The sequence below is a fragment of the Lactuca virosa genome, chromosome 1 (assembly GCF_052849685.1).
Source record: "Lactuca virosa cultivar CGN04683 chromosome 1, Lactuca_virosa_CGN04683_v6, whole genome shotgun sequence".
NCBI classification, from domain to species: Eukaryota; Viridiplantae; Streptophyta; class Magnoliopsida; order Asterales; family Asteraceae; genus Lactuca; species Lactuca virosa.
In genome coordinates this window covers 98,467,967-98,480,893 of record NC_136426.1, presented here as the reverse complement: position 1 = coordinate 98,480,893, position 12,927 = coordinate 98,467,967, and the positions used below count along the sequence as shown (strand labels likewise).

At 35.2% G+C, this 12,927-nt stretch overlaps 2 protein-coding genes across 2 annotated transcripts; one reads left to right on the top strand and one right to left on the bottom strand.

Moving 5' to 3' along the window:
• Positions 1-1,527: 1,527 nt before the first annotated feature.
• On the top strand, positions 1,528-3,210 carry LOC145152644 (uncharacterized). Its single transcript, XM_079075421.1, has one exon. The coding sequence runs from the start codon at positions 1,642-1,644 to the stop codon at positions 3,025-3,027; it is 1,386 nt and encodes a 461-aa protein (XP_078931547.1). The 5' UTR covers positions 1,528-1,641; the 3' UTR covers positions 3,028-3,210.
• An 8,868-nt stretch (positions 3,211-12,078) lies between these two features.
• Positions 12,079-12,781, bottom strand: LOC145105805 (auxin-induced protein 15A-like). Its single transcript, XM_079042887.1, has one exon. The coding sequence runs from the start codon at positions 12,630-12,632 to the stop codon at positions 12,237-12,239; it is 396 nt and encodes a 131-aa protein (XP_078899013.1). The 5' UTR covers positions 12,633-12,781; the 3' UTR covers positions 12,079-12,236.
• Between the last annotated feature and the right edge of the window lie 146 nt (positions 12,782-12,927).

The following is a 12,927-nucleotide window of genomic DNA, read 5'->3' as shown; positions in this document are numbered from 1 at the left end:
CCATCTAAATACATTACAAATTAGGTCCGAGATTTACAATACAGCCCCTCCCCCTACCAATCCTTTTCATATTTGGCCCAGAATTTACCAAATACCCCTTGTCTTCTAAAAATCTTTACAAAATAAATCCCGGAACTTACACTTTTAACCCCAAACTTCTAAAACTGACAATTAACCCCTCGAGACCAACACTCTGCCATATAATTACTGATTTATGGGCTACGATTCATTCATCGATTTATTTATTAAATAAATAAACGGGGTGTTACAGGTTAGCTGAACCCATAATATATTGGCATTCCAACCCGATGGTTGATTGAGCCTGGGGTATTCCAACCCGATGGTTGATTGGACCCGACATGCTGTTATTGTATATGTTATCTGTTTATGTGTTGGTACTTTGGGGGAACTCATTAAGCGTTGGCTTACAATTTTGAGTTATGTTTCAAGTACTTCGGATGACCGCGGGAAGGCAAATGCGTGGCCGTACACATCCTATTGTTTATGACTTATGATTTTGGGAGACCCTGATGTTTGGAAAAATGTTTTGAAAACTATGATTTGTAAACAATTTATGAATTGGGTTGATTTTAAAAGCTTAAATTTCTTGTGATTTTTATGGGTGTTACAATATGAATTATGTCTCATCAACGGTTATTTCAACGTCTTTTTTCATAACAATGTTTCTATATATCATGGTATATTGATTTCTAAATATTCATTTTGAAAAATTTATAAGTGTTTAACAAATTTCATTTGATGTAATCGTTATAGTAGATGTTGTAGTGTTTTTATGTAATTAAAAGTTTTATTTTTCAATACTATTTGTTATTTGTTTCATATACAAATCAACTTACGTTTTATATATAATTTACACAACTTAAAGCGATCTATAAAATCATCAAAATTTGTAGTATTTATTTATTTCTTAGTACTTTGCATTTTTTATATATAGAAATTAACGTACGTTTGATATACAATTTACACAAATAAAACAATCTATAAAATCATCAATTAATAATATAAATAACTAATGATATAAGATTATTACAGATAATAAAACTAATAGGTTAACTATAATTTTTTGTTTTGCTACTAACATTGGTTTTCATTTATATATATTAAATCACAATTTGTTAAAAGTTATTATTTTAATAAAATAGTTATATTCACGCAACACGCGATGATTCACCTAGTGTCTTAAACATGTGTTTTTAACTATGATTATGGAGAATTCTTTGGTGATTTTGAGTTAGTCTTTTAAACCGTGGTTTTGGGAATAACATCGTCTTCGGGTGTGTTTGAGAGTGCTTTTTAATTTTTTTAGTGAATTTTTATATTTTTTTTGTCTAAAAAGTTAACTTTTACCAAATAATTTTTTAATTTATTGACTTTTTGATAAAACCAATAAGAAGTTAATAAATCATTTTAAAAAACATGGTAATACCTAATGTTCCAAATTTGCCCCCAATTTTTGTTAAACTACTTTTGGGGTTAGTTTAGTAATTAAATTCATTTTCTAACCATGTTGTTCATATGCAACTCCATCCAAGTCTAACCAATTGTGCCGGGGATTATTTCGTCGACGAACAAAAATAAAAGTACACAAATCCAAGATCCGCCGTTGCAAAATTCACCACCATGGACGGCCGTTCTCCGCCGCCTCCCCTGATTCACCTCCGTACCACCACTCAGATCCTCAAACAAACCACTACCATCTTCTCCATCCACCACCACCTCCTCATCTTCATCCTCCTCTCATTTCTCATCCTTTCCCTCCGTTCCAACGTCGAAACCGCCACTCACTCCCTTACTTCCTTCATCGACCATGACCCTTCCATAAAATCACTCCTCTCTCGCCTCCACATCTCCTCTAATCCCGCCTCCCCACCCGCCATCACCCACCGCCATCGCCGCCGGCCTTTCCTCCAGCTCACCCGTGTTGGAACCCTAGATGATGATTTCTTCTCTGGAGATGAAGAGCTTGATCACCGATTCTTCGGAACCCTGCCAAGACCACAACTGAATGCCACCTCATTCATAGTTGACTTCTTTGATCCCCAACGAGGGTTCTCTAATTTCATATCCGATAATGGAATTAGGGTTTCAGAGATTGTGCGTTCTCATGCTAAGGTTTCTTTCAAAGCAGTCGAGGCAATCGAGAAAGAAGAAAAGACAGATACCGGTAATACCAACTCTCCTCCAATGATTAAAGAAAATGAGAGTGATACCATTGATGATCTGCAGCTTTTTCTCAAGAGGTTTGAACTAGAACATCATGAAATGACTGCCTTATTATTTCTTCTCGGCGTGTTATCTGCTTCATACGGTTTTGCAATTCTTGGATTTGTTGTTACTTACGCTTGGGTTCTCGGGATTATTTTTGTAGTAGTCATGAATGATTTGTTAAAAGGGCATAAATCATTTCTTCGAACTCTCTGGGATGGATCAAATCTAGGTTTGAAAAGGTTATCAGGCTACATTGTTATGAGATGGGCTGTAAGGGATGCATTGACTCAACTCCTAGGCGTTTGGTTCTTTGGAGAAATCGAGGATCAATATCTGTTCTTCAAGATCTTCGTTAGATTAAAACTAATGCCATTTTCAATCGTGTCCCCTTGGGTAAAAGGGTTTGAGAGAGAAATCTATGGCTTTCTGTTATCCTGGTTCTTGCTTGACACATTAGTGTCATTCGTTTTTGCTGTGGATGCTTGGATTGCAATGGTGGACACCAGAAAGAGTGTGAAAGAAGTTGTAAAAGAAGGGTGTCATTTGCTATCTTTAATGCTGCATCCTGCTATCAATCTCAAGTGTTTGGAAGGTATTATTTGTGGGTCATTTGCAAGATGGGTGCTTTCAAGATTCTTTGGGAAGTTATTTGCTTCTGCATTTCAGTCTTTCATGGAGGTATACTTTATGGTGGCATGGCTTCTATACTATTTATCTGTTAAATCAAAAGATGCAAATTCAAATGGAACACCATTTGGTGAAAGAGAGCTTGAAGGGTTGCTTGAAGATGTTAGATGATGATGCTTGCTGAAAAATTCTTTTGAATTGGTAATTTTCTTCAGTGCTTTGTGTGTTGATTGTATTTCAGAAAAAAAATGTGATTTAGCATTAGCACTGCCATTGTTTTTGTGACACCATCTTGATGTTTTGTATCATATGTACTTTTATCATGAGGCAGATATAACATGTGTATATTTTACACTCCCTTGTAGTGGTAATTTATGCCATCTTGTGTTGTACATATGTGATATGTCCCATCGATTCTATCTTTAAAAATAAATAAATAATCCAATTACATTTATAAAACATCACTATAAACCTACAAATTGGATGTTGATCATCTGACATTGGTTTTGAGTTGACTTGCACTTTACAAGAGTTGACCCATATCACCTCATCTGTGATTCCGTTGGTTATTTCTTGAGCATTACTGAAAGTTGTCATCTCCAATCGATGCCCTTAGATAACCAAGGAAGAATTAGCCTTATAATATCGATCTTTATTTTCCTAGCTTCAAATATAATGTTTATGCCATACACAGTAAATGCAGTCTTAACCCCGACAGAAATGAAGATTGATGATACCAAATTTGTTTCCTAAATTTGATCTTGATTTCCGATTCTTATTTTTCCTTCTCACCTCACCGTATCATTTGTTTTACCTCCAATAATTGATTACAAAATGGTTGGATTAGTATCATTAAAAAACCTTATATATTGTTTCTTTAAGGATTAAACCCCAATTTTTTTTCCTAATTTGTGTGTGTGTGTGTTTTATTTGGCAATTTTAATAAGTTTAACGGTAATCTTCCGGTTTTAGAATAAAAAAAATTCGGAAAAACCCTCAATATTTTTTTTCCGAAAAAACTCATTTATTTTTTTTGGAATTTGATTTTAGAATTCATGTTTCACCGTTAGAAACATTTCAAGCTAAGAACTGATTTGATCTATAATAATGTCGTTATATTCCTTTGAGACTCAAATTTTGTTTTCGTATGAACGAAATTATGTCTTTTTTTTTGACTCATAATTGTCATATTCTTCTTGTTGACGTTTATAGTGATCTTTAATGTTTTTCAACATTTCATGGAACCATTTGTTTGTTCGAAACAAGGAGAGACTATTGTATCAAATTATTGTTGACAAAATATATATCAAGATATATTTGCAAGATGCTTCAAGATTGTAGCATGTAAAGAAAAACAATTTTAGTTGGCTTGATATCTTATACTGTATTATGTTAAGAACCAAACACAAAGACAACTTCCGAACACCATTCTATGTTTGGAATCTAATCTAAGCTTGCATGTTTTTCTCGTTAGAAACAATTTCAAGGCAGGCTAGACAATTGTTTTTCAATTGCTGCAATCTTTGAGCATCATGCAAAAAGTTTTGCCAAACGTTCGTTTTTAAAGAAAAAAAGTTAAAAGTTTATAAAAGATAAGTGTTTTTCTGAATTTTTTTAGGGAAATCTCCAAAAAAATCATAAGATTTTATCCTAATTTACGAAAAAGTCTCAAACTAAAATTTATTTACTAAAAAACATGAAGTACCGGTAAAATTTAGTGATGATTTGACAATTTTCTCACATTAAGATACATTTTTTCGGTTTCATTGCTGACTTTGACGCCTAGTCATTAAATGAGCTGATGAGATGGATATGTTGGGTTATATAATGTCATATTTACCATAAAACTTGATATCGTGATGTAATGTATATTTTTTGGAATATGAAATGCATCCCACGAAGACTGTAATAATTACATAAACTACCAACAACTTCTTCATTTTTTAAGTTTATAAGAATTTTCAAATCGTCTATCTAATCTTATGTAACCCGATATATCCATCTCATCATACATCAACTCATTTCCCACACTTTTTTTTCCCGAAAACACACATTTTATCGGTTTCATTGCTGACTTGGATACATAGTCATAAATGTGCCGATGAGATGAATATTAAATTATACGGTAAACGTAGCATTATATAACACATCATATCCATCTTATCAACTTATTTAATGAGTAGGCGTTCAGGTTATCAATGAAACCGATAAAATATATGTTACACAGAGAAAATGACCAATTCATCATTAAATTTTAGTTTAAGACTTATTTGTAAATCAGGGTAAAATAATGAAACTTTAATCGAACCAAGTAAATGATGAAACCGGTAAAAACTGAGAAAAAGGAGTCATATCATCATTTTTTACTGGTAATTCATGATTTTTTATAAACAAATTTTAGTTTGAGATTTTTCGTAAATTAGGGTAAAATATTAGGACTTTTCTGATGATTTCCTGATTTTTTTTATCTAAAACCTGAAGATTATTGGAAAACCTACTAAAATAGCCAAATCGAAAATAATGAAAAAATGCATGGTCATTTAAAAAAAATAAGTTGAGGATTAATCTTAAAAAACTCAATGTATAAGAATGTTTTATGATATTAACCCCAAAATGTTTTGTTCATTATTTTTCAAAACTGATTCAAGATCAATTGTTTTAATTCTTCCCATTTCTTGATCACAAGCTTTTGTTCCCTCGTTGGAACCATCATAAAGCATCACCATCGAATGAGATGATCACTACTTCCAACATTTTATTGGTCAGGCGATTTAAAGAAAAAATATTGATCGACCTTTAAAATCTAATTTTCTAGATAAAATTTGTTGATTGTTAGTTTAATGACACAAAATGAAGTTGATTTTGAATGTCTGTTGACATACTTGTCTAACACTAACATAATCATTTTCTTTCCTACATCTTCTTGGATTTTTGATAATTTGGTTTGTTGTTGCATATAATTGCTTGAAGGCTTCCTTCCATTGATTCAAAATTTGATTCAAATCGGGCTTGTGCAATTGGTACCTGCTAAACGAGTTCCCATGGTTTGAAACTTTTTTATGCCATTTGATATTGATTGCAACTTGTAATGAAATTCCTCCTTTCATTTATTCAGTTAGCTGATGAACAAGTTCCCATGGTTTGAAACTGCTGTGATACCATGATACAATCTGATACTAATTGCAACTTGTAATGATGCAATATGAATGAGTTCTTGGTCTCTCCCAAAGTTAACTCTAATACAATCAACGAATGACTCTAACACTAACTAATCCATTAATTATACAACTCTACTGAAACAACTTTCTACTAAATTTGTCAACTAAGAGACAATTGTAAAAAATAAATTACCTGTTAGGAAATCAGACGATACTTGTTAAGACTCAGAGCAAATCAAATCTGATGCCATTTGCCAAGTTATGATGACCATTGTTAGGAAGTAATGGGGATAACAAACAAAACCAAAAGCACACAAGACACAATATTTATGTTGTTCGGTCAAAATGACCTACGTCCACATGCAGGAGGGGAGTATTCTTTATTCCAGAGTTCTCAACAGAGGTTACAAGTATAATTCACCAGAGATTCGTGCTACTCACTAAGGATACAAAGGACACCAAATGACTTAGCATGCATCCATATTTATACTTGAGGGATTAGACCTAAAACCCTAATGGGCAAAGCCCGTTTGTCCACAGGCCCATGAAAGGTGACAACCAATCATATTCCACCATGCAACATCTTATGGAACATTCATCCGTGTCATACAACCCATGAGCATCAACAACACACATGATGGAGCACCTTGATCCATAGTGGTACAACATGAACACTAGTGGCCCAACATACATCATGGTGGCACAACATGGTGTATTCCTTGAGCATCACCAACTTCTGAGCATCATATAGGACTTCATAGTATACGTGGCTCACAAAAAATATCATGGCTCATCAAGAAACCAAGATGGCGCATCTTGCACCAAGATGTCGCAACATGTATGATGTTGGCCCATCTTGTGCAAGGATGCGCAACATCCTTCATGTTTGGCTCAACATCTCCTACAGGTGGTGCAACTTCTGCATGATGCCTCAACTTCTCCATGTTGGTCCAACATCTTCACGTGGCTCAACATCTTCATTTGGCTCAATATCTTCAATTGGCTCAACATCTTCATGGCTCAAACATCTTCATGGATCAACATCTTCATGGCTCAACATGTTGGATCATGTTGCTCCAAGTCACTCCAAGATGCTCCAAACCACTCCAAGTTTCTCCAAACCACCTTTTAGATGATCCGTTCCTTTGGTACTTGATCCGTTCCTTTTTCAGATGATCCAAATCCATCTCAGATGATCCATTCTTTTGTTACATGCTCTATAAAACTCAAGTGCCCCATTTAGTTCTAAGTGCTCCAAATGCTCCATGAGAATGCTCCAAATGCTCCATGAGAATGCTCCAAATGCTTGAGTCATATTTAACATTACCCATAACCCTTACATTTACCTACTAATTGTTTGATTGCATTTAATCATAACTAATAATTAACTATTTGACTTTCCCTTTTCCTGTATATAAGACCATATAACTATATAAGATACTCATCAAGTTGACTTGAGTTCATTACATGTGACATCCCCATTTTCACGGTCAGAAAAGACCGATTTGTTTATGCTTTATTTTGAAAGACAGAGTATCTTTTTAAAGAAATATGTTGCGAAATTTGTTCCCAAAAATATGATAAAGATTTTATCAAAGCATTTCCGAAGAAATGTATTTCATTATATTAAAACCTCGGGATGTCATTGTCAATAGAGATCAAAAGCATAAACAAAAGAACATAGGCCTTACAACATTTATTTATATCTACTGGCCTATAAACCATAATCCCTCATCAAGAAAGAAGGTTTGGTGTAAGGAATGAAAGAGTCGAACTTGCTATTTATAGGGTGTCCAAGACAAGTTCATGTCGTGGACATGACATGTTCACGTGATGAATCATGACTGAATCACTTCGTAGACTTTCCATCTGCGCTCTAGCTTCGAAAGATGCCCGGATGACATTTTCATGTCGTGAACATGATAGGTTCATGTCGTGAGGTTCCATGAGTCATACCGTAGCCTTAGCACGTGTCTTCTAGACTCGATTAGTGTCCTTGACTAGTTTCACGCCGTGGACTTAATGTTCACGTCATGGACTTGAGGCGGCTACGGTTTCTGCCACGTGTCATGCCCTCAGATAGCTACATCTTTGGAAGCTCATAACTTTTGCATACGAGCTCCGTTTTTGATGTTCTTTATATCCACGCGTAGGTGGAGACGTACTCTACAACTTTAGTTTAGATCACTAAGTCTAAAAAATAATTTATCGTGAACTCACTTTTTACGATTCCTGGTGTCGTGCCGGTTTTGTCGCGAAACTTCGACATGTCATAACTTCTTCGTTATAACTCAGATTTCGTCGTTCTTTATATCTGCGGAATCCTTGTCCCGACCACTACAACTTTATTCATAGATATTGTGTCTATATATTATTTTATTTTTGACGCTTATTTTTATTCTTAACTTATTATATCTTATAAATAAGTATAATGCACATAAAATCACATAATTCACATAATATTCAAATAATTTCTCTTTATTACTTCAAAGTAGGTTATAATTGTTGACTCTAACTATTATACCATTATACTAATGCTTATTCTAGAAACACGGGCGTTACATTACACCCTTAACTTGGATGATGGAAAAGAATTTACAGATCAACACAAGTACGACAAAATATCTATGGTGCAATTTCAACAGGGAAAATAATGATGATGGTGTAGAAATATGTATCGGGATCAAGTACTACACTTAAAGGAAAGTTTCAAGTATTTGAGGTCTATAATCCACAAGGAAGGGTTGTTGACGACGTTACACAACGTATAAAGTGAGATTTTTAAAGTGCAGATTTTTAAAGTGAAGATCGGCTACCATAGTTTTGTGTGAAAAGGTCCTCTTGAAATAAAAGTGAAAATTTTATAGGGTGACACCAGACAACTATGTTGTATGGAGAAGAATGTTATCAAACAAGGAGCATGAGAATAAGATGGAAGTTGTAGAAATGAGGATGCTGAAGTACACATGAGACATAATATTGTTGGATAGGATACTGGATACAAAAATCCGAACTAAAATACGATGGGAAATGCATCAATAACTGAAAAATTGAGGGCATCACGATTTTAGTGGTTTAGACATGTCCAATGGAGGCAACTGACGACTATTGTTAGGAAGGTGGAGAGACACGATTGAGTGATTGAGGGTGCAAGGGATAGAGTACACCCGATAATCAAGTGAGAAGATAGTGTGATGTTAGAGATGAAGAAGTTGACTTTTTCCGAGGACATGACCTTACATAGGACTATAGGAGGGTGTGGAGGTTTAAAATCACAAAGTAATATAAGCCCTAGTGTAACATCCTGTTTCGAGAAGTTTCTTATTTTGGGATTCTGGACAATAAATGGATCAAGTAAAGGCCTTAGGCTTCAAGGGAATAAGTTTTAGACCCTATTGGATGTTGATAATATTGGTTATGCGATTAAAGCCCTTGGTTTGTGTTGGAGTCAAAGGGTAAAACGGGAAAAATGATGTTTCGAACTTCTTGCATAAAATATGGATTTTTGTTCGGGAAGTTTTTAGTCCAATATATCTAGATAATATTATTGGGGCTCTTCAATACCTTTATAGTGGATATGAAGATCGTCAAAAGTGGAGTTGGAACGAATAAATTATGACCGTTTGAAGTTAGGAAGGTTTTGGGCTCAGTCTAGTACGCTGGGGGTACATGATGTACGCTGGGCGTACTAGGCATCCCTGGTACGCTTGGCATACCAGGAGTACGTTGGGCATACACGATTAGAACCCAAACCCTATTTTCATGGTTTGAGCCCTATTTAAGCTCCTTAACTTCCCCAAACCCATTCCATTCTCAGTCTCCACCTTTCTAACACCCTTCCTTGAAACCCCAACCCTAGTTTGAGCCTTATGAGCAAAAGAAGGTGTTCTTGAGTGCTTTGGAGTGTTCTTGTTGCATCTTGGAGAAGAAGGAGCTCATTGGAGAAGTATTGGTTGCATTAGAGCTTGTAGATCCAAACTTTGTTCACATTGATCTTTCTTCTAGAGGTATAAAGCTTGAATCTTAATGATACATTTGTTAGATCTAGCTAGTTTTGGATGTTATGAGCTTTTGATCACTTTAGTGCATAAAGTTTAGATCTGGAAAGTTTGTGACCTTGTTATGGATAAAGTTGGAAACTTTATCCATTTAAACATCATTTTGATTCAGATCTAAAGGTTGGAAACTTGGACTTAATCGATTAAGTAAGAAGGATGCACTTTTGGTCCCTTTGAAACTTAAAAGACTAGATTTTGGTTGTTTGGACCATTTTAATGGATAAAGTTGTAAACTTTATCCATTATGGAGCTATTAGGAACCATAAAAATGTGATCTTGGTCCTTCCATCCCTTCCATGCAAGAGTTATGCTGTCTTAATGAATCATTAAGTTAGGGTTTAGCTTTTGGACCTTTTCTAGCCATGGAAAGTCATAAAGGTGGAAACTTTATGACTTCAGTCGATGTTTTGAGTCTATATATGAGCTCTAGACAAAAGGTCATAAGGGATAAAGTGCTTAATGGAATGTTGGGATCAGTCAGCGTACGTTGGGCGTATGCTTGGCGTCTTGGACTTGAATCGCGTATGCTGGGCGTACATGGAGTACGCTGGGCGTACACAACCAATCTTGGGCTTTGACTTTCGTTGACTGTTGACTTTTTGAGCAAGTTTGAATTTGGGTCAAACTTAAGGATTTTGGACTATTGATTAAGATTTTATCTGGTTCTGGTGTTAGTAGATTCACGGGTGCAAGCAGTGTAGAAAAAATGATCGCATCGCAGTGTTTCAGAGTCCTTCGATTCAGGTGAGTTTTCCTCACTGTTCTTGTGGGTCGAATGCACCAATATCAGCCCATTAGTCTATGTATCCTGGTTTAGAGGATGTGGCTATGCTGTAGTGATCTGTTAGATATGTGTCCTGATTTATTGGATGTTGCTATGCGGTAATGATCTCTAGATCTGCCTCTTTGTCTGCTGACTAATTATATGATTGTCTATTGCTGGATATATGTTATTTTTTATGTATATGTCGACATGGTATGCTGGGGTTGAGACTGTACGACTTTGTGCTGTCAATCAACAGACCGGGGCATTCCAACCGTAAGGTTGTGGGCCAGGGGTAATCCAACCAGGAGGTTATGGACCTATTATATATTGGGCAAGCCAACCGAAAGGTTGTGGGCCAGAGGTAATCCAACCAGGAGGTTGTGGACCCGATATCTGTTTGGTTATATGTTTGTGTGGTAGTATTTTGGGGGAACTTACTAAGTTTCGTGCCTACAGTTGTTTGTTATGGTTTTAGGTTCTTCAGATGATTGTGGCAAGACGAATGTGTAATCGTGCACATCATTCGGATTTTATGTTATTTGGATTTTGGGATACTCTGATTATTTGACTACCATTTTTGAAACAATGATTTGTAAACAATTATAGTCATTGGGTTAATTTTAAAAAATAAATAATTTACTCTAATTTTTGAAATGTTTCACCAATTTTCTTTTATATGATTGTGTTTTTGGTACATTATTTACCTTTTTTGCCATTGCCTATGTTTTTTCGTCTTTATCGCACCCTTACTTTATTCATCATTATGGGCCCATGTGTCATATGCTAGATGTCATCTGTAGAAGAAGTCTCTATCCCCGTCGATGGAAGTACATTTGTCTACATCTTACCTTCCTTATACCCCATTCCTATTTGATTTTGGGTATTGTTGTTGTTGCTATATTTTCTTGGTATACCATGCATTTCAGTTATCGGGAAGAATGGCGTCATATCTATATAGTTCATTTTAAAGCATGTCCCATCTATTTTCTCCAACATTAACAATTTCAGTAACATTTTATTATAATTGGAGGCCTAAATATCGTGAAAACCCAAAGGAAAATCTGCATAGAGAGGAAAATCAAGTTTCTATAATTACTATGAACTCAAAAAAAAAGTTTGATATTCTAATGCTTGGTTTTTGGATTAAAAAACAAACGTGGGAAAATTTAAATTAGTTATAACTTCTTGAATCTGTTTTTAGTTCTTCGCAGGGTTGTACTTGCTACAGAAAGAGTTGTACTTTATCATTGTTGGAACAAAAAGACAGGTTTCATTTCTTGCATTCAAGTTCATTGTTATAGCTAGTCGCATACAATATTTAGTTATATATCTCTTTACATGAATATATATAATGATTATAATCTTGCATAAATTCCAATTTCTTAGACCCAACGAAAGTCAAAGGCACAGAGGGATCCTTCGATCCTGTGGGGACATGGCACATTGAACTACGCTGAGGAACATGTCCTCATCACATGGAATAGTGAGTCTGGACTCAGTACTGAAGTCGTATTCTTCACGAGCTTGATCCAACAAAGCGCTGAAGAGAGGGTGTTTCAGTAATTTCACCTTGATCACAAACCTCCTCTGGTTTTTTCCCACGTACACCACCAAATGACCCTTTGGGACATCTCTTGGAATCGAAGCTTCTTCCTCTTCGCGCATGGATGATGATGCCCAATTAAGTGCCCATTGACAACACTTGTCACAGTTTGTAGATGAAGGAATAACTCCTCCATCATTCATCTTTTTCCACTTTTTAGTCAACGATTTCAAAGCTTTCCCTCTCATCATCTTTATAATGTATATATATGTATGTGTGTAGTATGGATATAGGCCTCTGTGTGTGTGAGTAAAGTTGTGTTGCTGTTATGGAGATGGGTAGATTATATATAGTGTTGAGGTTGAATATCTTTGAGCATAGAGCTTATTCGAGCATTAAATGCGGGATCACACACACATACGTGTATATATATATATATATATATATATATATATATATATATATATAGAGAGAGAGAGAGAGAGAGAGAGAGAGAGAGAGAGAGAGAGAGGGATGGGTAGCTCGAAGAGGATAAAGGGAAAAGAG